This window comes from Phoenix dactylifera, chromosome 14 (assembly GCF_009389715.1).
Source record: "Phoenix dactylifera cultivar Barhee BC4 chromosome 14, palm_55x_up_171113_PBpolish2nd_filt_p, whole genome shotgun sequence".
Lineage (NCBI taxonomy): Eukaryota > Viridiplantae > Streptophyta > Magnoliopsida > Arecales > Arecaceae > Phoenix > Phoenix dactylifera.
This window is the reverse complement of record NC_052405.1, coordinates 8,518,662-8,543,851: the sequence shown is the minus strand read 5'-3', so window position 1 is coordinate 8,543,851 and position 25,190 is coordinate 8,518,662. Positions and strand designations below refer to the sequence as shown.

At 37.7% G+C, this 25,190-nt stretch overlaps 4 protein-coding genes across 4 annotated transcripts; 2 read left to right on the top strand and 2 right to left on the bottom strand.

Moving 5' to 3' along the window:
* Positions 1 to 333: 333 nt before the first annotated feature.
* Positions 334 to 3,752, bottom strand: LOC103704840 (endoglucanase 10-like). The gene is made up of 6 exons (XM_008788312.3): positions 3,268 to 3,752; positions 2,873 to 3,183; positions 2,161 to 2,628; positions 1,948 to 2,083; positions 1,104 to 1,276; positions 334 to 985 (listed from the first exon to the last, which is right to left on the bottom strand). The coding sequence occupies exons 1-6, from the start codon at positions 3,617 to 3,619 to the stop codon at positions 626 to 628; spliced, it is 1,800 nt and encodes a 599-aa protein (XP_008786534.2). The 5' UTR covers positions 3,620 to 3,752; the 3' UTR covers positions 334 to 625.
* Positions 3,753 to 7,003: 3,251 nt separating this feature from the next.
* LOC103704880 (dirigent protein 2) lies at positions 7,004 to 7,555 on the bottom strand. The gene has a single exon (XM_008788352.1). It carries the CDS (start codon positions 7,553 to 7,555, stop codon positions 7,004 to 7,006), a length of 552 nt encoding a protein of 183 aa, XP_008786574.1.
* A 3,475-nt stretch (positions 7,556 to 11,030) lies between these two features.
* LOC103704841 (uncharacterized protein C57A10.07-like) lies at positions 11,031 to 16,049 on the top strand. Its single transcript, XM_008788313.4, has 3 exons — positions 11,031 to 11,628; positions 14,157 to 14,281; positions 15,446 to 16,049. Exons 1-3 carry the CDS (start codon positions 11,031 to 11,033, stop codon positions 15,761 to 15,763), a joined length of 1,041 nt encoding a protein of 346 aa, XP_008786535.3. The 3' UTR covers positions 15,764 to 16,049.
* Positions 16,050 to 17,364: 1,315 nt separating this feature from the next.
* LOC103704842 (tRNA (guanine(10)-N2)-methyltransferase homolog) lies at positions 17,365 to 24,986 on the top strand. Its single transcript, XM_026803751.2, has 6 exons — positions 17,365 to 17,717; positions 19,149 to 19,360; positions 20,586 to 20,903; positions 20,997 to 21,071; positions 22,812 to 22,886; positions 24,228 to 24,986. Exons 1-6 carry the CDS (start codon positions 17,492 to 17,494, stop codon positions 24,780 to 24,782), a joined length of 1,461 nt encoding a protein of 486 aa, XP_026659552.2. The 5' UTR covers positions 17,365 to 17,491; the 3' UTR covers positions 24,783 to 24,986.
* The last annotated feature ends 204 nt before the right edge of the window (positions 24,987 to 25,190 follow it).

The window sequence follows — 25,190 nt, the reverse complement described above, 5'->3', positions numbered from 1 at the left end:
TTCTGAACAATTTGACTGTTCTAGATTACCAAAATATTTGAAGAATCATTCAGCTAAGAAAAAAAGCAACTCAAGAACAATATAGCCAAGTCAGGATCAACTGAAAACCTAACTATTCTTTTCCTTCCAATACTTCTATTTCACTCCCAAGTCATCAAAGAGCTGGTCATTTACATTCAGCCCAACTATTTGAACTCATCCAATAGGTTTCCTCTGTTTCCTTCCATCCAAGCCTCCGACAGAGCATGACATACATAGCTCCCACTTCACCTTCCTCGTAACTCTGCAGCCTAACTGATTACTTGCATGGATTCAATAAGCACACATGGTCTCTGGAATTCATTATATTCTTTGATTGCAGTTGTAACAAACTCAAATGATAAAATGATTGCTAAATTGGCTCGGTGAAGTCAGAAGAACCAACAGGATTTGGATTTTGTTGATGTATGATACAGTCACTGATAGCTGGTGGGAGGAAACTCTTGTCTCCATTATTCTAGAAAAATAAAAAAGAAAAATGATACAATTAGAGTGAGGTTTATATGGGATTTTCCAAGTGTTTCTGAGTCTAAGCACACATTATGGTTACTCGAGAATCACCAGGAACTGAAATCAATACAAGGAACTAGGAAATTTTTGTAAAGATCCTTTCTTGGTCGATTCCCAAATTGGTGGGATGATCTATAAGTGCAATGAGTGCTGCCACTAGACCAGCGTTGCCTGATATTGTAGGCTCTGTGAATTCAGGACGATCCCTGTCATCCAAGAACCTGCCATCTTTGTCTGGACCAGCCACCATGGCACCCAGTAGAACATTTGGATTGGGCTCCTTTGCTTCCTGCCATTTCTTGCCTTCTGCACAGGTATAATTCCTTCCATCCCAAGCGATTGATGCGGCTCTGTGGTGAACTTTTTTCGGAAAATTGTCTCCGAAGCCTACCAAGTAACTCATCTTCAGAGGGTTGTCCCCCAGTATATAGTTCACCTAAGTACATGGAAAAAATAGAAAATGTTAACATCATCTGTGCATTCAGATTTTTTTAATTAGGAAGTAGGCCTTCTTTTGGGGGGCATCTAGCTGAATATGAGCTTGCACTCCTCACCTCTAACCTAGAGAAGTCCTGCAGCATGTCCAGTGAAAAGGAGAAGGTGCTGCAACTTCCACCAGGGATTTGAATGATGTTAAGATAGTCACTGTAGATCTTACTCAAGAAAGCAGCAGTTGTTGCATACTGGAGTGGCGCACTACCGTTAGGCCTTGGTAGGGGCATCCCACCTGCAAAACTCCAATGATTGCATCACTTATAATACAATCCAGAACTTCACCTAAAAAAGCTAGTTAGAAGATATTATTTAGATTTCTCAAGATCTACCCAATAAATAACCGATGTGAGACTAAACACATGCTCGCAGGGTTCCTCACATATTCTCCACGTTTGAACGCTGATACCCTTATTTGGTTAGATCCGTGGTGGGCCACAATGAATCTGTGCTACAGTGTCTCCTAATCCACATAGGTTATGAGTTGGGTTTGCCTCGATACCATTTATAACAACTCAGGACATTATCCAAAATGACTAGCTGAAAGATATTATTTGGGTTCCTTAATTCTGTATAAGTACTTAAGATCTATCTAGCGAATAACTGACGTGGGACTAAACACATGCCGGCATGGGTCCTCACAGAAGCAACAATAGGGTTCTATCCTTTTTGGAAGTCTTATCATCAAATTCTTTATATCTATGCAAGACAAATTCCACTCTGAAGGGATCATCACTCATAGTATGCATCGAAGGGGGAAGATACGTTTAGTTTTCCTTCCAGATTTTATTGAGAACTTATTTTTGAACATGCCACGCATCTCCTCCATACACAGCTGCCTGGTTCTCATGAATTTAGAAAAATCATTCAGGACAACCCAGAGATACTGTGCTCTAACACTCTTACCTGGGGTCGCTCTGAAAGTAGCAGATAAATGGAGATAGGAACACGCAAGCTTGTTAGCCATGGCTGAGCAGTTCTTCAGTGTCTCTTCATACGGATAACCAGGATCATGGAGATATCTTAACCTCGCCAGCAAGACCTACAAGCAGTAATTGTTAGAACTAAAGAATCAGAAAGGTTCATTGTCTGAATGTCTTGAATTGTTATGAAGCTTACTGCTGTGGCTGCGATCTTGTTGTTCCAATAGAAAAGCCCCCTGTCGGATGGTAATTCTTCAAGCACTGCGGACTCGAAGTTATCGGTTGCAAACTTTAGATAGGTGAACTTCCCCGTAGCGAAGAACAGCCACGTTCCTCCCCATACCAGTTCATCCATGTAGCTTGTGGAGTTGTAGAAACTTCTTGCCTCTCCCCCGCATTCTCTGTTCGCAGTATAGGTCGCCTTGTTTTTATTCTTGGTAGCTAACTCAAACAGACTTTCTGAGGCTAGAATCAGACTTCTTGAGTAGGCCTCATCTTCTTCGAAAACTAATGATGCAGCTGCCATTGCTGCTATCATTTCTCCTGCAAGATCTGAGGCAGAGCTTCCACAAATGGATACAGGCCTCCCATAGTTCATGTCTTCAGGCCTTTGCCAACATGTGATATCGTTGTCTGATGTAGTATCATTATTTGAACTTCCAACCTACAAGTACAATAAGCAGAATTTAGGAGGGGCACTTTAGAAACTTTGGTGTCAATTTCACATGATTTTCATCAACTAGTTATTAGTAAGAAGCACATCATTCGATCATATCTTTTGCATGTCCCACAATTTGATGCCATTTTTCGGGTCACACAGAACATAAGCCTCAGAAGTAGATGCGTAAAGGAGAGAATTGTTGAATTCTTGAGGTATGTGATTTCAGGGGAGGGACATCTATACTTGCCTGCGAGAACAACAAGGCCTGTTTAGATGTCGAACCGGATGGAATATAGAGCTTGAGCAAATATTCACTGCCCCACTTGATGATGTCCTTGATATGATCGAGCTGACCAATCTCTGCGTACTTCTGATGATATTCGATCACGGTCCAGCTTAACAGCGTGATGGTATAAGCTGTGGGGAAGCTGAACTTGATATTGTTGCCAGAATCGTAGAATCCTCCCACAAGACTAGCATTTATCTGTTTCCGAATGCCGTCTTGCAGACCTGAATCACCCCGAAACTTCACTGGGTTGTTCTCTGGAAGAGCACCGGCTGCAAAACAATCATCACCAGTGATTGATCACGTAAAGCAAAGAAATATATGTACAGCAGGATTGGTTGCATCAAGTGCGATACATTTTTGGGCATCAAAGAACAGGAGAGCATGGTCAAGAGCTAGTGGTAGATTGCTAGAAGTGCCGAGGTGATGACGCTTGTGAGGTAGGAATGATGCTAATAGAGCTGCTGCAGCGGCAGCGAGAATTAGAAAGATGGAGATATAGATGAAGCGCTTGAACTGGGTTTTATTGGCAATTCTGAGATCAAAGTCGTAGGACTTTGAGTATTTGGAAGGGACGTCTTCATGTTCGTTGGATGATGGCGGAACCAGGCCGAAGTCTATCTCAATGGAGTTCCAACGGCTCGCAGAAGGGAGAAGGCGGCCGGTCTCTGGGACGGCATGGGCAAAAAATTGAGGCTCCTCTTCCATAGAGAAGATGAGAAGTGCTTCAACTATTAGAAGATGGATGGCATGGAGGAGCTAGTCGTTAAGAAACTTTTAAAGGAGAACAAGAAGAAACATGTTGGAAGAAAAGAAAAGGCGTAGGAGCATTGTATGAAATGAGTGGAGACTACGAAAACAGTGATTTTGGAGGAGGCAGTAACCGGTTAAAGACAACGTTGTTTGAACATACAAATCCAAGCTCGTTTTAGAACGTTCTCAATATCTGACCGTTGAGAGGAGATGTACTCCGGAGAAAGCAAGGACCCCATAGATTGTTTCAAGGTGTATTTCTTGTCCCTTAATGGATTGGGATGCAAGAATTTAGAATGGTGTCAAGTGCCATGCATAATTTTAGCTCAAAAAAAAAAACAAAAGGAAGTGCTGAACATTGGCCGACCGCTTGACCGCATGGCCTTTGTGAATCCAGCAAATGAGATGAGGCCAAAAGAAATAAATCAAGGAAAGTGTTTCTCCCAGTGAAAAAAGAGGGAGGATTTTGGGTAAACTGCTTGTGCTTGATTGTTATATAAAAGAGACAACTGAGCTTGATCAGTAACAAGCCTGCCTTGACTCCTTTTTGAGCTGAGACAAGCTTGCTGATGAGTTGAATCCAAGCTCTTTACGAGCAACTCTGTTTGCTGATCCATGTCTCACTAATATGGTGATGTTATATAGAATTTTCTTGCTTTTAAAAAGGTGAGAGGAGACCTGGACACTTGCTCTAACTTTATTTAAGCGGTTGTTTTATTCTCGTAAGAACCGAAACGACGTAAGCGGCGTGTCTCATATTATTTTTGTCTAAATATCATCTTGGCCTTCTCCTCCCATAAAAAGACGCATAAAATGCTCGGATCGTCAACACAAAAGCTCATCTTTTCCATCGCAATCGTCAGCGTCTCGGGAGTTAGAGGAAACTGGCAATCATTTTTCCAAAAATTATTTCAGAAGAGTAGGTGTGATTTCATAACATGCATGCTTGCTTTTATTTTTTCAGTTTTGATATTAAATTTTTTTTTATCATACTTCCCTTTCCAAAATTCAAAGCACAAGTAATCTGGGCTATGAGCTCAATTACCGTAGGCATTATTGGAAGTTTGGAATTAAATTCTTCATTTTTGATGAATGCTCATGCTTTATGCATGATCAAAATTGGCCTAGCTTAAGCTTGGTCTAGCTTGCTCATGCAAACAAGGTCATGGCCATCCCTAGGACCCTAGGAAAATTAAGTTTTCCTCTCTTAGGCTTATAATATTTGAGTATTGAATATTGGTTAATTGTGCACTGGCCAGTGCCTTCTCTACCCAATCTGTGCTTTAAGTAAGTGGGTTGCTTAGTTCGGCCAGGCTAATCTTGGGTCACAAATTTCAAGCTGCAGCTAAAACTAGCCCATATGGGAGGTAGTGGTTGGTAACCTGATGATCAAACCTGGTCTAGCTAGAAAGTTATATGAAATGTTACTATGCATATATTTGATAGTTTATTTATATAATGGCATGGATACAACATCTAAGTAACATTTAAGCAATGATTTGTCATTTTTTTATTAAAAAAATGTTTCCTAAGATCTAGTATTTATGATAATCTACTAATTTTTTTATATCGGCTAATCATGCTAAAAGAGAGTATTATTCTCCTGCATTGTTCAAACTAACTCGGGCTAGCTTGACCCGAGATCACTTGTAGTATATTGGTTGGACTTGGACTAACCACAATTAGGCTGAACTTGGGCTACATGTCTGGCGATGCAGTTAAATAATAACCAAAAAAACAAAGAGGAATTAGTAGCAATGAGGGTAGCTTGATACTAAGTAATGCAAGAAATGGCATTGCCCATAATGGTGCCGAACAAGTATGTCTTCCTCATGAGAGCATGGTCTCAAGGTGGGTCTCAAGGTGGCTCCCAGCATGGAGAGCATACTACCACCATAATGCTTCCCCTCCATTGGCGCGGACACTAGTGCCAGGTCACTGGTCACTTAGGTCTACAGTCGCCTCAAGAGGATGGTCCTGGTAGTTTGATTTTATTTTAGGAGTGATTTTATGTTATTTGGGCTTATTAGGATATTTTGTTATTTGACAGCCTTAGGGCTTATTTTGGTATTTCGTTATTTTGAGGGTAGGCTAGTTTCTTTTAGGAGGTTTTTTGCATTTTTTGGGTCTATAAATATGTTGGACCGTACATCGTTTAGGGTTATGCTATGATGAATAAAAAATTAATTCTCTTTCTTCAAGCTGTGGTATGGAAAACTCTGAGTGGGGCTAGATGCGAAGCTTAATTCTTCTTCATCCTTTTCTCTCCTCTCTCCTCTCTCCTCTCTCCTTCTTTCCTATTTCTTCTCTCTTCCTTTTCTCTCTTCTTTTCTCTCCCTGCTGTCCTCCATCATCCATGAATACGGACAAGATTGTTATCAATATTGAAAGTATAATACCATTATTTATGTCCCCCTCAAAAGCACCTTTGGTAACTGAGTTGGGCCTCAAACACCACTAGGTTAAGTGTTTGGATTGGATTTTAGACGTCGAATGTTATGAGGCCCAACTCTGTTTCTCTTCATAGCTGGCATGTCGCTGGGAAATTCGTGCTGTTGCGTGTGGTACCAAAAGCTTCACGCTGCGGAGACAAGGAAACGAAGCTGTGAAGGGAAAATATTTAGTGATAGGCTGGGACCGGGTTGTATCTTTCGAGCGAAAGAAGGATTCGCCTTCCTTCGCGCGAATCCATCGTTAGATCATATCTAGCACAGCTCTCAAAGCTCTCTGAACTTGTTATTTGCCTGTTTGCACAAATCTCCAATCGACCAGTGCATGATGCAACGGTGGATTCGTGCGAAGGAAATCGAGTCCTTCCGCGCTAAAGATACACGCCCGACCCTGATGAGCTTGATCCCCTTCGCAGCGCTGGCCGAGGGGCCCACACGATCTCTCAGTTTCTCTTGTGAATTCATTCATAAAAAACGTTTTTTCCTGCGAATGGTACACGATCGATAGTTCAACCATTCAAGTTTCTTTTAGGCTTTTTTGTTTTTTTTGCTTATTAGAATAAATTATCTAAAACAAAGCTGTGCAGGTGCTAGTGAACACGTTATGACAATTAATACGTGGAAACTGGACAGTGAAACAATAATCTTTTTCTAATATATATATATATATATATAGAGAGAGAGAGAGAGAGAGATGGTAGAAATTTATGAACAAACAATCACAAGCACACTATGTATACAACTAAGAAAAAAGAAAAACAAAACAACACTTATATATACAAAAAGATCAAATATCCAAGACAGAGACAAGAAAAGCAATCCACTCCTGAAAGAACTAATCCCAAACAAAGACAACCACAAGAAGAAAACCAATAGGGACCTAAAAGTCTCATATGACAAAGTGCAATAAGTAAGCATCCACCTCATAGATACCATCATAGGTGGTGGTATTATACCAGTAGGTCTTTGAATGAGCATACCCTCGAGCCATGCGGAATCGGCCGGTCCCTCCGACTATAGGCATCTCCACCACTTGAACAAAACTTGCATCACTTGCCACTATAGAGAATGTGCTGCCATCATACTGTCCATCCATTAGCACGATATTTACAGTCAATAACAACATCGGTTTGGTCGTGCTCTGGGATGCAAAGATGTAGGATCCATAGGCCCGTCCTAGGAGCTTCGATGTCGGGTTCGGCCCCTCAGTCAGTGGATCGTCAAACACAAAGATATCTCCAAAGTTTAAGTTTGTCTCTAGCAATTTCATCGGCCCCTCCACAACCCGAACAGTCGTGGGGTTCGGGCCACTCAATGTGTCATGAACATAGAAGTGTATATGGGTCAAATTTTGCTGCCGACGATTTTGCTGAGCCATGACCACCACCATTGGCATGAGAGCTAGGAGGAAGAGTAGCGAGAGATTGGGTTTAGCAGCCATGGAGGAGTTATGGGTGCAAAACTATGTATGAGCAAAGATTGGCAGATTGCGGAGTGGATGCTATGTGTATTTATAAATTGTGCAAATTAACTCCCGGTCCTCAGTTTGATCGCCATTTAGATCTACATGACGGCCCTTTGACATATCGTATGCATAGATTTGTCTGATTTTTTGCACGCTTACATGTTGTATTTACAATATAGTTATGAAGATCGAAGTCTAGCTAGACCACGCAAGCACCAAAGAATAAACATTTGGTCAGCACCTATTGATCATTGGAAAATAGATAAATCAAAGGGCAGCAATCAGTTTCATATTTCAGATGTTTGAAACAAGCGACATGGAGTCAAACAAAGAGATCAAACCAGGGGCTAAACATTAGTTGCTTCGAAAAAAATGTCGACGCTTGTTTGCGATTTAGGAACAAGTAATCTCTAGTTTGGATCAGCTGCAAATCTTTTACATTCAAATTGCAAAAACTTTATACAAGTTTGACGCGTGATATATTTTTATTGGCTGGAAAAAGATCTAGTGGAGCATATATATATATTTATATATATATATATATATTCAAATCGAGACTGACTTCCTTCGTAAATTAGATGAGGCTAAGAAGTGCATCGCCAATAAAAAAAAAATTGCACCTCTCCAATTGTAAGAACTTTCTTTAAAGTTAAAAGGTTGCAGATGATCTACTAAAATTAGTTCGTGACAATATAATGCTGTATAAGCTGGGCGTTGTATCCCAAAGATCCCGTGGGTGCCGCAGTTCTTCGTTTATCCAATGGAAGATACTGATAGGCTTTAGATTTGCATGATGAAGTGGGTGACGCAGGTGAAGAGCATATGCGAACAAATTCGATCAAATTGCAGCAAAAAATAATGTCTCCAAGGATGTCATCGACGACCCACGGCTACAAATTTCTATCTATTGTTTCATGAGTAATCCAAGGTGGACCCCCGCCCAATGACACAGAAATTTCCTCTTGCCATAGCAGCATACGCATTGGTGTGACACAAATGATATTTTTCTACGTTTTAATGAAGCACAGATGGTTTGATTGATTGGGGAGGGCTCATGGGACTATAGCATTATTTGGACCCAACTCATTCTTCTTTCCAGTTGTAATCCTTAGACAAACTAGGCTAAGTTATAACTTTTAGCTAGTTTTTTCCTTATGCAATTGTGAGGACCCTTGCGGGCGTGTGTTTAATTCCTCATCGGTTATTTGTTAGGTAGATCTTGGGTACTTATACATGATTAAGAAACCTAAATAATATCTTTCGATTAGCTATTTTGGATAGGATTCTGGGTTGTTACAGCAATATCGCTCTTGTGACGTTCTTTTTTAGTGCATAGCTGTGAGAGATAATTCTATTAAATACTTAATGGATATGGAGATTTCTTAGAATTCAGATTATATATCCAAAGTTTAGTATTTTAATTTTTTGCATGTTGCACGGCTGATTCATGTCAAAGAAGTGTTGGATGGATAGTTTCAATCTCATTTAAGAAATACATCATTTGAGATCATTACATAACGTTAACTAATTAACAACTGGTAATTTGATATAATGCAGGTAAGTTGTTTTCCTTATGGAAGCATAGATTATTTGTTACCCTTATTGCACTGCTAAACCAAATAATAATCCTAACAAAACATCTGCATCAGAGTTTCTAGGAGTGTTGTAATACGATGCTTGTTATCCAGGGCAGAAAATCTCAAATATTTGCCACAGCCAAGGCACATGAGAACAAGGCAGATGACCATGAACCCATTGAATAAAAAGATTTTATTATTACTAACATGAATGGATTAATATATTTTCAGTTTTTCACAGTACATTCCTATTGTTTCTCTGTGTTAAAGAAAGAGAGTACGATCTAAACAAGGGCAGATAAATTTGTTAAAAAGATATTACGAAGGGATGGATGGATAAAGGTGTAATTTGGAATGTTAGTGAACAAAGGTGACGTGCATTTGAAGCTAAGGATAAATATGATGAAAACTATTAATTGAATAACCAATCTTAAATTCTTATTAGATTAGCACAGTGTTTCGAAAAATCATTTACCTGTCTTCATATTCTCTTATTCATTTTGACATGCAGCCATGCACAGTAAAAAATAATAATAATATTAAACTAAAATTTCTGAAATCAACTTTATTCAACTGGAGTAACCCTACATGTTTTTTTTTTTTTTTTTGGTACAATAGCAACTCATGCACGACGGATGTGAGTGCAGTCAACAAAATCATTAAAAAAAAAAGATAGCATAAAAGATAAGGCACAAACACGTAATTCTATAAGATAAATTCTTCAAAATGGTGAACCGCAAAGTGAACCTCTACCTGCCTTTATTATTGTAAGTTGTAACTCCTCTCATCTCATACAAATATATTATTTTAAATTTAGTCATCAAAATAAGGTTATATTCACCAAGTTAATAAGAATAGAAGTTTTCCCTATTCTTATCTATATCCTGGACTTTTTTTAAAAAATATTCTTACATTAAAGAAGGATTAGAAATGTATCATCTATTTGATTTCCAGGAACCTATGTAGTTTCTTACCTTGCTTTGAGAATCGTGTTATATATTACGTGGCACCGTATAAAGGGCCCTCTATATGAACATGATGCAGGCGCTCTCCATTAGATTTTTTTCATTCCGTCGTCTCTTGCTCCCTCCTCTCCCTGTTTTCTTTCTAATTTAGTCTAAAGATCTCAATCCGACAATAAGAGCTGTCGTCTACTTCTGTTTGTTTCCCACAGAAATCCCATCTAGAACGTCTAAAAATAAGAAAATCTTCTTCTTGATTGTGATTTCTCTAAGCTGGATGCCATCCTTTCTTTGTTTTCCCCCCACTTTTAAATCCGACTTGGGCTGCCAATGATGAGATTTCGCTGAATAAGGAAGAGAAATTCACGGTTCCATCCAGTTTTCACTTCAGATTTCCGTCCGGCTCGAGTTGAAGTTTTCTTTCGTGCCATCTGGAGTGCGGATTCATACCGAGTTAGTGTGCTTTCTGATACCTTTAGTTTGTTTAGATTTTTCCATTGTCTCTTTAGGAATGCTTAGATTTTTTCCATTTTCTGGATGTTAGAAGAGGGATTGTGTATCAGGTTTAGAAATTTAGTGTCATATCGATTCATAACTTTGAATTCTCATCTGGGCTTGTCTGATAGAATTATGGATTCATGAAAAAGAGGTTTTCTTGGAGAAAGTTCCCACCTTGCTGTTTTGCTTCGTTAAGAATTTACTTAAATTTCATTTCTTTCACTAATTTTGGAGAGAGATCTGTACTGCGAGATTAGAAATTCGGAATTTGTACAAGTTTCCACTCCAAAAGTTCGATCTTGGTGGGTAAAATAGTTTAATCTCTTTCTTTCTTTTGAGGGGTTTTGATGCCAATATCCAATGGGTACTCATGATCTCGCTTCTTTGCTGTGTTAAGAGCGATTTCATGCCATCATGAATAACCAGTTACATGGGCCAGGAAGTCCCAAGCCCTTCCTTGCTTACCCTAGGGGGGAATTTGACTTAGAATCTGGAAACTCCTGGAAGGTCCGAACGTCCAAAAATTTACAATCTGAACCCTTCAAGATGCTTAAATCCATCGGAAATCGCATTTACTATTTCTACAAGCTGCACCCTGTTGCAATTTGTCTCATCTCATTGTCCTTTGGAGTAAGCATTCTGATTGTTCTATCTGCATATGAAAGCCGTTTTAGAATGATGGGTTACCGAAGGATCGGTGATCTGAGTGTGGGTTCGGGTTCTTATCCTTTTGCGAATCTCTGTAATCTTGTCATGGTTGCTGGACATTCAGTCTATACTAGCAGCAGTTGTGGGAAGATTGACCGTGAGGATTCGTGGTTTTTGGAGCCGTATCAGAAGCAACCAGGTCAAGCTGCTACATTTTTGTCGCATATAAAAGAAGGGGTGGAGATTGCAGCTAAGGATGAGGGAGCTCTTCTTTTATTTAGTGGTGGGGAAACTCGAAAGGATGCTGGCCCTCAAAGTAAAGCGCAGAGTTATTGGGCAGTTGCAGAATCAAAAGGCTGGTTTGGTAATTGATTTGCTTTCTCTCTTGGTGATGATTTATCAATTTTCAGTCGACGTCATGAGCTGAAATCAGTTCATTGTTTTGGATGTGATATTTTATCTTTGTTATGCTTGATCGGTAATTATGATATTGACTATTTATGGAACCATTGTGCACGTTTGCAGAATTCTATGAAAGAGTAAGAACAAAGTAGCGTAGATCTTCTTGTGTGCAAAAGTGATTTATGGCGATACTTGGACTCTGACTCCGTGAATGTTTGTCTCGACTTTTTTTGAGGGTATCTTTGTCTCTTGACTTATGCTATTTCATTCTATTGTATAATTATGATCACAGTGCCGGTTTGGACTTCAGGTTGGAAGGAAGTATTAGACAAACTTAGGAAATCGACCTTACATCCATAAGCATATATGCACTACCAGTGAAGAATTAAAATGGCTTTATACTGCTTATACTGTTTGTCAAATACAATGTTGTTTGTGATTTTGTTAAGCTAGCTGATAAGGCTGTTTTTAATTTATGTAATAGCTTCTCATCTTTTTTAGTTAAACTAACATCTTTTAGAATTTCCACCATCTTCTGCAATTGCATACATTAGCTCAGTGTGATTTGAGGTTTTTGTACTCTTGTGGTATCTGTTTCATACAAAACCTGCTTTACCATATGGATATCATGATATCTTCCCACCTCATCAGCAATATGTCTAACTGGCTTCTGTTAGAATTGTGGATGTATAATAAATAACATGGTTATCTTGCAGAATGCATATTATCTCTATTTCCAACCATTGAGTTCAGATCTTGTTGTTTTCAAGCTTTATAGTTGATCTTCTGATCACGGTCAGTACCTTTACAATGTTGTTCATGCTGAATTTCCACTTAGCAATATTTCATACATAGCTAGTTTCTTAATCAAATAACTTTTATTTCACTGGTTTTTAGGGCATTGATGTTTTCTCTGGCAGCCAAGTCTTGCATCTGCTTCTTCACACTTGAAATCCTTCTCCTCTACGACCAAATATAACTTGTAAAACTTTATTAATTTATGCATACATCTAGAAATGCTGGTTTCTTTAAATTAAACCATGAAATACTTCTTGTTTTATTAATCACAATATTGTACAAAGTCTTTGCTGCTGTTGTCTATTTTCCTAGGACTGTAACATGTAACATCTCATTTTCAATTAAATACAGGTTTACCATGTATTTGTGTGCTTAAACTCATCGACATGCATATGTTGATACACTTTTTTACAAATTTAAAGGTGCATGCCATTATATATTATCCCTGTACTTCAAACAACCTCATTTTCAAAGCATATGCATATTTATGGCAGAAACAAGTAAAGCTAGATGAGATCAGTTAAATGGTATCTGTATATGATTTTTCATAATTCTTTAAGGCTTCAATGACTATAAACTGTTGGAGCATGACTCTTGGCTACACTCGTAGAAGATGTCCCAACATTCATGGACAAACATATGAGAAATATTCGGTAATGTGGCACGTATCTTGTTCCACTGTTTCCTCTAGGAATGGACCACTGTTTGACCTAATGTTACTTGACCATTCTTTTGACTTAGTTTACAACTTCTTGACTTATTTAAAAGTTCAAGCTGAATTAGTTAGAGCAGTTTCCAGATCAATTAACTCTCCAGGCCAATAACTTGGAGTCCCTTTTTTTTCTTAAATTTTATGCTTCGTCAAAAGTTATGATCAACTAAAATGCTTTAGACAGCATCAAGAAAAAATTAAGGTCCGTGGGTTGATTTCTGATCTCTTGCTAAATTAGTAATCAATAATTATGTAGCTTGCAGGTACACATCTCTATTACTGAAATAAGCAAGTAATATCCTCACAAGAAAGTTAAAGCCTCCAAATTGTTTGCATGTGAGTTCTGCGTATTGGCAATTAAGATAATTTTGAATGCTTAAATTCTTGGATACGAACTTGACAACTCGAGTGATTTCTTTTCTTTTTTTTAGTGGACGAACTTTGCAACTGCTATCTTGATTTCATGTTTATCTTGGTGACATTTGTTTTAATCTTCTTTTTTCGTTCTTTTTACAACTCAAGTTCTAATGTCTTTCTATTAGCTTTTGCTACACACTTATATTAACTATAATTTTATTATACACTTCATCTAAGATTTTTTTCTCATCTTGATAGATATCTCTCTTTCCTTTCTCTTAATGCCCGACAAATTAACTAAATTGGTTTTGTCAGCATTTTTTTTAAATTAAATGGTTTGTTCGTATGAAGTCCTTTCTTCTAATTCTGTATTGATTACATGAAATATGTCAAACTCCATAGACCAAGGACTGGACCTTTAAAACAATCTACTGAAATAAGTTGGTTTTGGAAATTTAAAAATATTGATATTTTGAAACTTCGGTGACATTTGACTTGCAGACCGCATGGAAGTGTCCTACAACTTATTCCTCAGAAATTAGAGAGATTGAATACTCTTTGTATAATGCTTGATTTGTTTTATATGTTCTATTGAGATGCTTTTTTCCTGCCTCTTTGTACAGGGAAACAAGATGGTGTGAGGAGCAGAGCACTCACAGAGGAACATGCAAGAGACAGTTTTGAGAACCTTCTTTTTAGTGTCTGTCGGTTTCGAGAACTTACTGGTGCTTACCCTCAGAATATTACTGTGATCTTCTGTCTCTTTTTCCTGTGATGCTTATTTCTATTTCACTACCTATGCTTCTCCAGACATATTGAAGAATAATATATCTTATTTGTTTATAACTTCAAGCACGCCAACAAGTTTTTTTTTTAAAAAAAATTAGGATATTTTCTTTTTGAAAAAAAAATATGAAAGAAACTTTCTGATATAATGTTTTAAGTTCTTAATCAAGCAGAAGGGTTGCCACTCCAGAGTTGCCCTTTTCAGGTTTGACTCAAGCTCAAATGTGTGAGAATGGTATTAACAACCTTTAACTCGTTGAATTGATCTAAATTTTGATCTAAGCTTTTCCATCAACAGTAGCCTTTGGCAAATATAATTCATTTAAAAGTTGCAATAAGCAAGTCTATTAATCGAAGGTAGGCTGTTCCAGGGTTGCTTGTTCCAATGAAAAGACAAAAGATTTATGTGGCTTGTATCTTTAAGTCTTCAGAACCTTTCGAAATGAAACCATTTACAAATTGGACATAAAAATTGGAAAAATACTATGGTGTATGTGTATATCCTCCTGGAAATTGACTGACTTTCTAATGTTCTTTTAACCGTTAATTTTATACTGTAGATCTCCTTTCTGACTCTAATGTTTAGTTGGTAATGACCTGGTGGACGGAAAGGAGAGCTTGTTTATTTCTGGGAGGCTTTGGTCATACATGCCTTCTGACAGCAAACAAGTGGTCAGTAGTCTTGCAAATATGGTAGTTCTGAACCTGTGTGCTCTGTTTGTTCCTTTATGCAATATCTTAAGTTGTTGTCAAAAGAACTAGTGCTGGTGGAGGTTTGATCAAACAAAAACCTCCCAAATATCAGATGTAAAATAATTTTGCTGAGATGTGTCTGTGAGCATGCATTTTCATTGGGAATTTTGCACGGAAGAGTAAAGGTGATGTCCGCTCTCCATTAGGTTGTGAAAATGCTCCGAGAACCAATTGGATTAGATAGAGCTTGTTGTTTATGCCTAATTATTGATTTGAACTGGATGCCCAAATGCTTGCTTGTACAGTGCATTTTGTAAATGGTTGAACTTGTGCATTGGTTCTGACATCTCATTATTATCTTCGCTGTTTATATTATCATGGATGGTAGTAGGGTCTTGAGCAGACTCCGTATACTTTCTTTGGTTGGTGGCAGGTTGTAAGCTATGATTACAAAGAGGAAAGATTTGTATATGTACATCGTTCAGCAATTGGGTTTCCAGAAGGGAGGTTTTTCCTTTTTGGCACCCCAACTTCTCCAACTGCAAAAGAGGCTGCAAAGAAAGGTGAAGCTTCTGTTAGGATCCAGTTCCAAGAAGACCCATATGGATGCTTAGATTCTCTTCATCTTAAGAAGCTTAAGAGGGATCCATTTCATCGGATTATTCCTTATCCCAATGGATGCCCTGAGCTGAAAGGCTTGTTCAGCTATTGCGGTCCAGTTCCTTATCCAAGTTCTCTTCCTTGGACTTAGTAGGATCAAGGTTGAATGGAATTCATCTACTTCACAATTATGCAGATTGGACATCCTAACCTTAAAGTCAGATGCAGCATAGGTCTTGAGTCTCACTGTAATCCATCTCATCTTTTCCCTTTTGCATATTATGTAATTAAACTATGAGAAAACGAAGTTCTACAGCCAGGATTTTACACAAAAAGGATCAGATTTATGTTAGAAAAATATCGAACTTTCTGTGATGTTGGATTGCAACTTGTGCCTTGCTTGGTATGGACATCCCTTTTCTTTTCGCTTTCCTGTATAGACATCCTTTGTATATTCAAACCAAGTTTTAAAATAAGCTGGAGAAATGTACTCGTTTGTTTATCAGGAAGGACCAAGCAAATACTTCAGCCATTCAAATCAAAGAGTGGAGGGTGACAGAGCTTGGTGAATCAAAAAGAAAGTCCGATTATTATCATTATTATTGATGAAGTCTGATTATTAAAACCAGAATTTAGATCAGCAGGTTATCCGGGCTGACTTGGTGGGATGGCTGTGACCACCTTCTCTTGAGACATGCAGATCTTCATTAGCTCCTATTCATGAAGCCGATAATTTTTTTTTTTTTTTATTTTCAATATCCGAAACTCTAGTGAAGGTGAGAATCAAATGGTTAATACAATATCAAAACCACCATTATGATAGAAGTTGATTGGTAGAGATTGATGGATTCGTGCTTTTATCAAGAGTTTTTAGCACAATAATTACAACTTGGAGAATGGATTAGGCAGTTGCTGCTAACATGCTGCAAGAAATTATTATACGATAAAATTTTATTATAGACGTATTTTACAAGGTCTTGTAGATCTCCAATATTAGCGAAAACGGTCGTATGCATGTATATAGTCTTCTTTCTGTTAGAATAATATGCAATAATTTGCAGGTTCAGATTGAAAAATATTATCCCAATCAGCTTATACGGGATGCCCCTAGCTAATCTTTGGGTGAGGCTTCACCAAGAAAGGTTTTTAAAATATGTCACTTGATTGCTAATCTTTGGATGAGGCATGATGTTCGAACTTCTGACCCAGCTCAACACTAATGGAACTTAGCCTGTCATATTTAGCGCATCATTTGCATGATACGCCTGGAAAATAGGATCAGGCGTCACGCTCAAGCGAACTTTATATGATTCTTGTATCTCATAGGGTTCTATGTGCCAGAACACTGGGACTATCAGCTTGTTCACGCATAAGCACTTTATGTAATATTTGCACACTGAAGGGGTTAATATGTAAATTTATTTTTATGACCCTAACATTAGTTATTTTTGCACGGTCGCACGCGGTCCTATATGCCAAAGCACGGGAATTATCAGCTTTTTCACGTATAAGCACTTTACGTAATATTCTCACACCGAAGGGGTTAATATGTAAAGTTATTTATAGGACCCTAACGTTAGTTATTTTGACGCGTGAAATGCGTGCGACCGTTTATCGTATCTGACGGGTAAAAAGAATGGAGTTAGCAAGACCGATCGTGACCGTTGATTTCCGACCCAGTCGACCCCCTTAAACTGTCACGCGAGGCATCATAACCGGCCCTTCGTTCATTTCAGGGTTTTGGGTTTCTTCTTTTTATCTTCTCTCGTTGGCCCTTGCTCCCCACCTCGCGGCGTCGCAACGGCGGAAAGAGGGCGAAGAGAAGAAGAAATTTGTGTTCGGAAGGAAGAAGAAATTAGGGTTCGGAAGAGAGAGAGGGATGTGGTATCTGTGCGTCTTCTACCACCGGCTCTTGGACTACCGGAGGCCGGAGGTGGAATCCCTAGCGGAGCTCTTCGGAGCCTTCGAGGCAGCCGGAGAAGGAATAGGAGGCCCTCCGCCGCGGTCTCTGGAGTGGAGGCTCCCTGAAAATCACCACATAGATTCCCCCTTCCATTTCGTCTCACTTCCTTCCGAGGAGATAGCAAGAAACATCGCCAAGCGAAGTGAGAACTCCCTTTTCCTTTATGTCCCTTTGAAAAATTATTTTCTTTTGCTACTGGTGGACCGGTGGCACTTCCAATCGTGTTATCTTTTTGCTTGGAGTTTTAAATTAGTTTGATGCTTGAAGTACTAAGGATGAAAGAATGGTTCTTGGCTTTTTCTTCTTGTGGGCGTTTATAGCAGGCATCAAAATGTAATCTTCTTGCTTGGATGTTTTTGATGTGTTTGAATGATTCAAGAAATGTTTCTTGTCTTCTCCTTCCTTGGGGAGAATAGAGGGGGCATCAAAATGTAATCTTTTCTTCCTTTTTTTTAATCTTTGAAGCCTTTTTCCTATGGTTTATGGATGTCTAGTAGGCCTTGGATTGGAATTGAATGCAAGATGGCAGGTTCTTTTTGATTGAGTTCTTGGCTCTTTGGTGGTTCGTGAGCATTTCTATTATCCGACTACTGATTCATATCATGAAGTGGATGAATTCATCGATCGTTAGGTCTTGTTTAATTTCTCTAGATTCTAATCTTGGAGCTTGTTTGGGTGGGAAAAAGCTTTCTTGGCATTTTTGATTCAGTTATCATGGTACACGTGACTGTGTAGTCATTTTTTAGTGGTCCATTTTTCCTTCCCTTTTCTTTCCTCTTATTATTTTTAACTAAGATAAGGTTAATGAATTTTGATGCATATCCAAAGCAGAGAGGGGAGTAGCGTACGCTGTTACCTTTTAAACTTAAAATACATTTTTATCTAAGAAAGATATATAAGGTAAGGGATGTTTCTATATTTAAGCTTTGAATGGTAATTAATAAATATTGTAAAAATGAACATGTAGATTCTCAAAAGAAAAAAAAATTCTAGATGTTCATATTATTTTTGTTTCAACTTTCGATCTGATACGTAAATAATCTTTTAGTTCTCCATGAGGACTGTTGTTTTGTCAAGCTGGAGAAATTTGGCACCTAAGTATAGAAATGTTTCTTTAGCTAGGAGATGTCAGAATTTTCATACACACATTCAGGTTTAAAAGAACCGAGACATTTCTTTTAATAAATTTTATCTTTGTTTTGTTCGTGAAATTATGATATTCATCACTCTTACTATCATTGGATAATTTCTTCTTTAATCCTATTGTACCCTGCCATTGCTATGTTTCAAACATGTTTTCATTTTGAAATTGAGATGGCTGAAGCTTTAGCTAGAAGGCAAGTTCTAAGGAAACATATTCATGATATTCATTGGTAGCAGTTGTAACACTCCTGTTCATGTGTTCATATTTGTGGCACTGTAGTTTTTAAACTCATTTCATGTCACCTTTTATTTTTACTGCGATAGTTCGATGTATACACATATACATGTAATAACATGTTAACACATGCAAAAGGTGTTTGATAAAGAGTGGTGTCCATATGTGGATGCTGGTACAATTGCATGATTACAGGTATACTTGTCAAGGGAATGTATGAACTTTGGGGACAGGGGAGTAGCTATGAAGAATTGGAAAAGGCTATAAGAGATTTTCCGGATGAAAAGAAATTGCCATACTTGACATCAGAAAGCACATTCCGAATCATCGTGGACAGCTTTGGCAAGGTGATTAGCTTTCAGGAACAAAATGAACGCATCCAAGGACTCAGTTACATACCATTCAAGGTAGGTTCTTCTGTGACTATTGCATACTTTGTTACTGTTTAAAACTCCAGCAAAATATGCTTTTCTGAATTTCTCTTGTTTTTACAATTGAATAAGAAGAAAAATACCGGACAAGTAATCTATGTTGATTGCAACCTATGTTACATATATGTTTGTGCTGATGATTGTCTCAAATATATACTTTGTCAAATGCTTCAAATTAAAGGTCCAATTGTACTATTTTGCAATATGAGTATATATATTTGTATGTGCATATCTGCACTTTGCGCTCTTATGCTTATTATAATACTTGTGAAAAAATGTTTTAAAATGTGCAAAAATTAAAAGTGGATTGTGAAGAAAGTTTCATGTATTATCAATAAAAGTTTTAACATTTTGAGGCCAATATTAGCATAAAAAATACCATCCCACATAGAAAAACCAAAAAAAAACCATGTGCACAATCATTCCAACAAACTCTAAATGCATGTGGACCCTAATTCAAGGTCATATATATTTCGTAACTGCATTTTGAGTGTTTCTTAGGTATGCTTATGCTTCTTAAATATGTCAATTTAGAGGCAGGAAAATAATATAAAAATATGTTGTTTGAAAATTGGTTCAGAGGATTTAGGTTTTTTTTTTTTTGGTTACGGACAGTTAGCTCATTAGAAGAATCCTAGAAGTATTATTTTTGAGATTTTAACGTTATGTATGATGAACCATCTCAAGAACCAATGGTTTTGTATTCTGAGACTATGGGTTGTCTGAAAATGTTATAATGATGCGAAGTTGTATGAATGAGGGTTCTGTGTTTGTGTTATATGCAAATTTTTCTTTTTTGCACGAGGAATGACTAATAAATTATTCAGATTAATAATTTTGAAATGTTCAAGATCGAAATTTACACAATACAATAGCTTGAAGCAAATAAAACTGCAAAGGTCACATAATAAAAGCTACAAATGCATGTAATGGGTATCAGAGCACTGTCTTATTCTTGTCCATCTGAAGAAACCACTCAATTTTCCTTTGTAAATTTCTTTCTTTATATTTGTGTTTAAAACTATAGCAAATGAACTTACATGCCTGGATATGTAAAGTCTTAGATATCTAACTTTAATATTAAATCAGTAAATATATCATTTTTTGAGTAATGTATTATATATGCTTGAGGTGCAAGAAGTTGGGTAGATTATTTAATTTTACATTGTTGCTAGTTCAATTTCTGATAGTAACCTTCCAGGGACGGGTTGATTTGCGAAGCCCAGATCACAAGTTCTATCTCATGGAAACTGACAATTATGGATCAAATAATGGCCTTCCACCAATTGTCCAGAGGGCAATTTTCTTTGGTCGAGAGGTTGGAGCTGCAGATAGAAAGCTTTTGCCTACTTATCAGTTGAAAAGTCGTAAATACCTAGGTCCTACAGCCATGGATGCTGAAATAGCCTTTCTCATGGCTAATCAAGGGTTAGCACAACCAGGAAAACTTGTCTATGATCCCTTTGTAGGAACTGGGAGCATTCTGGTTGCTGCTGCACATTTTGGAGCAATGACAATGGTCTGTGTTTGTTTAAGCAAGTAGCCTTTTGTTATCCCCTGTTTGAACAAGAAGGTTTTTGTTATCTTGAAAATTCTGATATAAAGTTTCCAGGGTGCAGATATTGACATAAGGGTAGTACGTGATGGGCGTGGCCCAGATTGTAATGTTTGGAGCAATTTTAAACAGGTGATTCTTTGTATTCTTTTCATGCTTTTGAATGGGATTATAAGTAAAAACAATGGATCTATGGAATTTTCCTGTTGAATGGATGTCAGTTATGCCTTCGACCTTGTTGTAGAATTATATGTTTTATTTTGTGGAGACAACTCCATTAGGTTTTTCTCTATATATGTTTCTTCATTTAAGCCAAATATGCTGCCCTAGTCTCTTCAAAATTCACTGAACCTAAATCTTATTTTCTACTCAAATATGAATTTCTGTTCTTCTTCACCACTTTAGTCAATTACTTCCATAGTCTTACATCTACCATATATCTTAAACCATCTTAGTCCACTACTGTTGTAGTCTCTTCAAGATTTGTGAATCCTTACTCATAGATCCTGCATGTGTCATATAAATTCCCTCTCTAATTTACTTTAATCCAAAGAATGGAATTTTCAATCTCTGACCCCCCATTAATCTCTAAAACTCATTTCTAATTCCTTTCTGCATCAATTTGGTGCTACAGCTATCCAACTTCTTTTCTTGCATCATCCTGAGTCGTACTAATATTGACTGCAACACTGATGTATCCTATATAAAAGTTTAAATTGCTTCATATTGGAAGGGGGAAAGGGCATAACCTGTCAAACTAGGATAAGCTCACTGGACTTTAGTGTATGAGTTGGTATCATCAGCTATAATTCCTTAGTTGCCTCCCATCTTTTATTATCCAATTTCAAAGGGATTTACTTTGCAATTACACCATTCCAACTTTGATAAAAAAATGATCTACCTTGTTCTTTTGGATGCTTCTGTCCTGGGCCCTCCATGGATAGAACAAATGGGTGAGTGACTTGCTTTGAACATTGTATACTCTTTCAACCACCATCACTTCTGCCACTTCTTATCTTTCAGAACTCTGAAGATTATTTGATATTTAATCTTGAGAATTCAACTGTTGTCTATTCAAGATAAGTGGAAACTGCTGTAATCTTTGGCAGTCTTCTTGTAGGACCTGTTATAGGAGTAGGACATGGGCAGGATATATGTAAACAGTAAACCTTTTGTTTTCTTAGTACAATTATGACTACAGAATATAGTGAAAATTCCAGATGTGAGATGTAAGGGCTAACCATTTTGCTTGGACAATTGCGTAAAACAACTCCTCCAGCTCCCCTACTGCCCCACCTCGCTAAACCAAAAAAAAAGAGGACCATGAAGAAAAAAAAATCACAACCAGTTTGTTGCATGCAAAGTATATACGTATGCAATATGCCCTTGTGATTGCCTGTGTTTCAGGAGGCTGCACCTCTGGTTTAAAATATCCTGATCCCTTTTGAATATATTTCCTATGGCTATCTTTGCCAATAGAAAAGTCCTTGATTCAGATGAGATGATTCCTCAGAAAGTAAACCTGATACAAGGTGGCTTTCGATGTTCGGGTGTTAGGAGCCTTTGTGCTTTCAAGTAATTTGAGGTGACCAAACTAATGAACCCATTATGCAGAAAATAGTATGTGCTACTTTAAACCCTTCTTTTTTTTGTTGAATACATCTTTTCTGTTTAATTGACACTTGATACCTTTGTCTCCACCACCATTGTGAAAATCTTTGCATATTAGCATTAAAATTTTCTAGTACCATTGTATGATTTTACTATGTAATTCTAGATATCAGTTTTTGACAGTTTTCTTGGCTTTTCTTTTTTTTGCTTTGTCAATTATAATATGTTTCTCACTGGCTGTCTTTCTAATGATCTTTGCAGTATAACTTGCCAATGCCAATATCTTTGTTGAGGGCAGACAATAATCTGCCCCCTTGGCGTCCTGGACTGAGAGAGGTGATTTCATGTCCTCTATATATGTTACCATACATGATGGTTTTCATGAATTTGGTGTTTGCAGCACTCTCTCCTGCTGTGCCTAATTAAGCTCTTGGTTCTTTATGATATACATCACTTTTCTAAATGGCTTTATTTGCAATCTAAGCACTTTCGTTTCTTTTCCATCAAAGCATACATATGAGTTGATTGGTCATACAGGTGCACACATCATTCTGGAGTCTATACAGCCATCATACGGAGATATATAATGGAATCATGCTTCAATGCGGATCTGCATAGAAGGAATTTTGTAGAATTCATTATATTTACTTTGTTGCATCACAACTATTATCGACGCTATCTTTTAGTAGGAACCTGTGTGCTAGGCATGGTGAGCAGTGTTAGCACTAATTTGTGCTGCACACCATTTTTACATTTTTATAATACCCCTTCTCAAGGGGTATTCAGCGAAGGAAGCTCACATTGGAGGCTTAGAATCTTGGGTGATAGGAGCTTGCTCCCGTGGTCACACCCTTCTGCTTAGCAACCTGAGGTTCTGGGTTTGAGTCTTGGTGGTGCATCCCAAGTATTTGAGTCTGGGTAGTTATCTTGTGGGTGGGTCTCCCTTCTTTCCTATCAAAAAAGTAAAATAAAAAACAATAAGAGGCTTAGAATGCTTCGCATGTACCTTGTTTGTGTCTAACTGGTGTATTGATGTGCCAAATCACCATGGAACCAATTTACACTTCAGAGACTGCATGATATTTAAACACATATGAATAAATTGAAGCAAAATGTGGGCAACTGTTGTTCTTTCTGCTTATGACTTCTTATATTCTGCTTCTGAATAATCTCTTTAAAGTTGTGTTTTATTTTCACTCCAAAGAGTTCAATGGAGAAAACTACTTTTTTTTTGTTTAATTCAATCAGACTTCTAAGAGTGGTCAAATTCTAGGCACAAACAAGGGGATGGTTTGCATTCAATACACATAATTAATTTGTTCACTGTTGTTCATGAAATGATGAGTTCAAGCGATTCATGCATTCTAGAACAATTCATGTACTTATTCATATGTATCTTTCAATCACTTAGCTGCATGAGATACCGATTCAGTAGTCAGTTTTTGTGGTTTGCTTCATTAGAATTTTTATAGGGTCATCATTGATGACCTTTGTATGGTTAATAACCTGTGATCAGAGTATTCTGATGATGAACCACCCATGAGGTTGCCAATTGACCATATCTATATTGAATGGTAATTACAACTAACATTGCAATTCACAGTTTTTTTAACGTGGCTGCTATATGCTAAATCATGGATCTGATGCCCTTTTTTTTTGCTGCTGCTTGTTTTTAAGGTATTTGATGCTATAATCTGTGACCCACCATATGGCGTTCGTGCTGGTGGTCGGAAGTCCGGTGGCCGTAAATTATTGAAAGGCATTGTTGGTCCTTACACAGTTCCAGAGGAGAAAAGGATTGACCACATACCATCAACCGCACCTTACAGCTTAGCTGAGTGCATGCATGATCTTCTTGACCTTTCTGCCAAGATGCTAGTGATGGGTGGGAGGCTCGTATTCTTTTACCCTGTCGTAAGGGAGGATGGCTTTACTAATGCTGAGCTCCCTGAACATCCATGTTTCACTCTGGTTGCTTCCAGTGAGCAGATCCTGAGTCTGCGCTATAGTCGGTATTTGTTGACCATGGTAAAGACAGGCCCATATACTGAAGAGATCGCAGAATCAGCTAGAAAGAAGCACCTAGAGTTCAAAGAGAACCATCTCAAATGGTTAGAAGATGGTAATCTTCACTCTGCTGTGTTCAGCCCGGCTGACCCTCAGATATCTTTGTCTGGAAAATCCAAGTTTGACAGAGATTCAAAACCAAAATACAGAGGCAAGTATGTGTAAGATTATGTTTTTTTAATGTTTTAAATCTAGGCCTAAGTTTTTTTTTTTTTGAGAGAGAGATTATAGTTCTTTATAACTTTAGTGCGAAGAACTTCCAAGTTGGTGTATTCAACATGAGCCTTGTAATGTGTGTACATTTTTGTACCATGATTAGTTCGCAGAGTTGCTAATATCTAATATTAGACATGCAGACATTATGATTCATGTCCTCTTGATTCAAGTGCATGGACTGACCTAGGATTTCATGCTGGTAGATGAAGAGGTTTCATCTTCTTCTTTTTTTTTGTTGGGGTTGGGGGGGTTAAGCTTATCAGACATCGATCGACTTGCAAGTATCCTGTGTATCTAAATTGCAAGAAAACTTATTAGCCTTTTTTAGTTTTCACCTAACCAAATATGATTTTAGAT

Excerpts from the sequence above, each read along its gene's own strand:
- LOC103704842 (XM_026803751.2), top strand. The coding sequence starts at position 17,492 with ATGTGGTATCTGTGCGTCTTCTACCACCGGCTCTTGGACTACCGGAGG. Across the intron at positions 19,361-20,585 it reads TCAGTTACATACCATTCAAG|GGACGGGTTGATTTGCGAAG; the intron begins GTAGGTTCTTCT and ends GTAACCTTCCAG. Across the intron at positions 22,887-24,227 it reads GGCGTCCTGGACTGAGAGAG|GTATTTGATGCTATAATCTG; the intron begins GTGATTTCATGT and ends CTTGTTTTTAAG.
- LOC103704841 (XM_008788313.4), top strand. The coding sequence starts at position 11,031 with ATGAATAACCAGTTACATGGGCCAGGAAGTCCCAAGCCCTTCCTTGCT. Across the intron at positions 11,629-14,156 it reads AGAATCAAAAGGCTGGTTTG|GGAAACAAGATGGTGTGAGG; the intron begins GTAATTGATTTG and ends CTCTTTGTACAG. Across the intron at positions 14,282-15,445 it reads CTTACCCTCAGAATATTACT|GTTGTAAGCTATGATTACAA; the intron begins GTGATCTTCTGT and ends GGTTGGTGGCAG.
- LOC103704840 (XM_008788312.3), bottom strand. The coding sequence starts at position 3,619 with ATGGAAGAGGAGCCTCAATTTTTTGCCCATGCCGTCCCAGAGACCGGC. Across the intron at positions 3,184-3,267 it reads GTTCTTTGATGCCCAAAAAT|CCGGTGCTCTTCCAGAGAAC; the intron begins GTATCGCACTTG and ends ATTGTTTTGCAG. Across the intron at positions 1,277-1,947 it reads TACTTTCAGAGCGACCCCAG|GTGGGATGCCCCTACCAAGG; the intron begins GTAAGAGTGTTA and ends GGAGTTTTGCAG.
- LOC103704880 (XM_008788352.1), bottom strand. The coding sequence starts at position 7,555 with ATGGCTGCTAAACCCAATCTCTCGCTACTCTTCCTCCTAGCTCTCATG.